General features: G+C 56.0%; 1 protein-coding gene across 1 annotated transcript; it reads left to right on the forward strand.

Moving 5' to 3' along the window:
- Positions 1-94: 94 nt before the first annotated feature.
- LOC117088315 (golgin subfamily A member 8N-like) lies at positions 95-2,798 on the forward strand (the record flags this gene model as incomplete). Its single annotated transcript, XM_033219511.1, has 4 exons — positions 95-182; positions 893-1,011; positions 1,375-1,443; positions 2,787-2,798. Coding segments are annotated over 4 exons (288 nt in total), but the record flags the coding sequence as incomplete, so codon positions are not given.
- Positions 2,799-3,136: the final 338 nt, after the last annotated feature.

A 3,136-nucleotide genomic window follows, 5' to 3' on the forward strand; every position in this document is an offset into this window, starting at 1 on the left:
GGCTTTGTGGAGGTGGGGGGCAAAGAGGGAGACGGCAGCCTGTCCAGGCACCAGCCCTTCTCTCCAGGACCCTTTATCCCCACGCTTTGGGCAGGTTTGCACCTTGAAGAAGGAAAAGCAGCATAATATGCGTCTGATAGAGAAGCTGGAGAGGCGCTTGTCCAAATGCAAAAACCAGATGGGTAAGATGGGGCTGGCATGACCTGGGAGCAGGCCTGGCATCAGAGGGCTATGGGGGGGCTTAGAATGCCCCAGGGAGGTGGGTGGATGGAAGGGCTTTGAGGCAGAGGGAAAGAGGTCTGTGCCGGGAGACAGCAAGTCTTGTCATCTCCGTGAGCCTCAGTGTCCCCATCAGCAAATGGGGCCCATTGTCAGTCACCCACAGTGCTCTCCATCTGAAAGTGGTTTGGAAGATTGGCTACCATCCGGGTGCGAGGAATCATTCGCAGTGAGGCCAAGTTTGGGGAGCCTGAGAGGAGCTGTGCACCAAGAGGAGGGTTTTTTTTTTTTTTTTTTTTTTTTGAGACGGAGTCTCGCTCTGTCGCCCGGGCTGGAGTGCAGTGGCCGGATCTCAGCTCACTGCAAGCTCCGCCTCCCGGGTTGATGTCATTCTCCTGCCTCAGCCTCCTGAGTAGCTGGGACTACAGGCGCCCGCCACCTCGCCCGGCTAGTTTTTTGTATTTTTAGTAGAGACGGGGTTTCACCGGGTTAGCCAGGATGGTCTCGATCTCCTGACCTCGTGATCCGCCCGTCTCGGCCTCCCAAAGTGCTGGGATTACAGGCTTGAGCCACCACGCCCGGCCGAGGAGGGGTTTTTTTGTTGTTGTTTTTTGTTTTGTTTTGTTTTGTTTTTGAGAATCCAGAGGCCCTTATTGTCTGCTTCCTTTCTCAGCTGAACCCCTGTCCCCGGAGCCCCCAGCAGTGCCCCCTGAGGAGGAGCTGCAGCACCTGAGGAAGGAACTAGAGCGAGTGTCAGCAGAGCTCCAGGCCCAGGTGGAAAACCATCAGCACGTGAGTCTCCTGAACCAGGCACAAAAGGAGAGGCTTTGGGAGCAGGAGGAGAGACTTCAGCAGCTGGCTGAGCCACAAAGCGGCGTTGAGGAGCTGGTGCGTTGCCCCACCTGGGGAGCCTGCCCTCCTCCCTAGTCCTCCAGGCCTTTGTTTCCCAACTTGTAAAACGGGGCAGTGTAGCCCTCACGTGAAATATTACTTCTAAAGGCACCTGTGAGCCAGAGCCCTGCTCTGGTGGCTGTGGGAGAGAGGGGATGATTTTTCTAACCTGCCTCCACCCTTTCCGGTGCCATGGGAGGCAGACACCAAGTTCTGGGGTCTCCAGCTGCAGTGGGTGGCTGCTGATTGCTTCTCTCTGTCCAGAACAACGAGAACAAGAGCGCACTGCAGGTGGAGCAGCAAGCACAGGAGCTACTGGAGAAGCTGGACGAGGTGAAGGAGACAGTAACCTCTGCCCCATCCAAGAAGGGCTGGGAGGCGGGCACCAGCCTCTGGGGAGGGATGTGCCAGGCCAGAGGCAGCTGCAGCCTGGGGGCAGGTGACCCCAGCACCCTCCAGGGCAGTCTTGTGACTGCTTCTTCCTTCCTGCCTTCTGACTTTTAGAGGTCGGTACCCCTGGGCTACTCTCAGGTCTGGAAATCGTCATCCCAGCTAGAGGCATGGAGCCCCCAGTCATAGGGGAAGACACAGTGGTATAAGAGGCTCCTTATGCCAGGCACGGTGGCTCACACCTATAATCCCAGCACTTTGGGAGGCTGAGGCAGGAGAATCACTTGAGGTCGGGAGTTTGAGATCAGCCTGGCCAACATGGTAACATCCCTACTAAAATTATGAAAACAAACAAACAAACAAAACGGGCATGGTGGTGCATGCCTGTAATCCCACCTACTCAGGAGGCTGAGGCACGAGAATCTCTTGAGCCCAGGAGGTGAAGGTTGCAGTGAGCTGAGATTGCACCGCTGCACTCTAGCCTGGGCCACAGAGTGACACTCTGTCTCAAAACAGAACAAAAAGGCTCCTTAGGTTACAACTGGATTCCAGCCTTGGTTTCACTGGTCACCATTCAAGTACTTTGCATCTCTAAGTTTCTGTTTCTTTAACTTTAAAAGGAAGTTAGCATTTTCCTTACAGAGGTGCTGAGGATTAAATGAGATAATACATGGAAAGCACTAGGCCTGTAGCACACTTAGCAGATGGCGGCTGGCTCCCACTGCTTTTCCAGCAGTCTGTGGCCTACAGTTTAAATGATGAGAAGAGGGTATGAGATTTGAGCCTGGGGAAGGAGGCATGGTGTTCTAGGAAAAGGAGGCAGTCACTTAGGCCTGGAGTAAGGGGTGAGGGTCCTGGGCAGGTGACAGAGCCCCACAGTGCCCTCGCGACCCTATTAATGGGCCCAGAATCTGGAAGCCAGCCACAAGGTGCCCTCATGCCCAGGGTCTTCCTGTAGGTGGAGCTGAAGAGGCAAGAGGCTCAGAGTCTGCAGCAGCAGCCAGACCATTACCTGGGTCACTTGCAGCAGTCCGTGGCCACCTATCAGCAGCAGGTGGCCGCCTATCAGCAGCTGACCTCTGAGAAGGAGGCGCTGCACAGGCAGTTACTGCAGCAGACCCAGCTAATGAACCAGCTGCAGCAGCAGGAATCTTGGGGCAAACCGGTGGCTGAGATGGCCCGCCAAAAGTTGCAGGAGACCTAGGGGAGGGAGCTGCTGAAGACGGAGCTGTGAGGGGGACGACCTGGCAAACTCCATGACTTCTCACTCTTTCCTGGCCCCTTAGGAACACCTGGAGGCTGCCAGCCAGCAGAGCCAGCAGCTGAATGCCCCGTTGAACCACATGGCTCTCCCTGGGGAAGGTACGGGAGACCGCTCAGAGGAAGAGGAGAGAGCCCCAGGAGGAAGGGGGGACTGTGAGCAGCATAGGATTGAGGAGTTGGAAGAGACCTTTAGAACAGCTGGTCATTATGCCGACTGGGTGCCTGCACTAAGTTCGGCATCAATATGGTGACCTCCTGGGAGCGGGGGCCACCAAGTTGCCTAAGGATGGCTGAACTGGGCCAGGTCAGAAACGGAGCAGGTCAGAACTCCTGCACTGACCGGTAGTGGGACTGTGCCTGGGCGGTATAGCAA

Source organism: Trachypithecus francoisi, unplaced genomic scaffold (assembly GCF_009764315.1).
Source record: "Trachypithecus francoisi isolate TF-2019V2 unplaced genomic scaffold, Tfra_2.0 Contig00743, whole genome shotgun sequence".
Lineage (NCBI taxonomy): Eukaryota > Metazoa > Chordata > Mammalia > Primates > Cercopithecidae > Trachypithecus > Trachypithecus francoisi.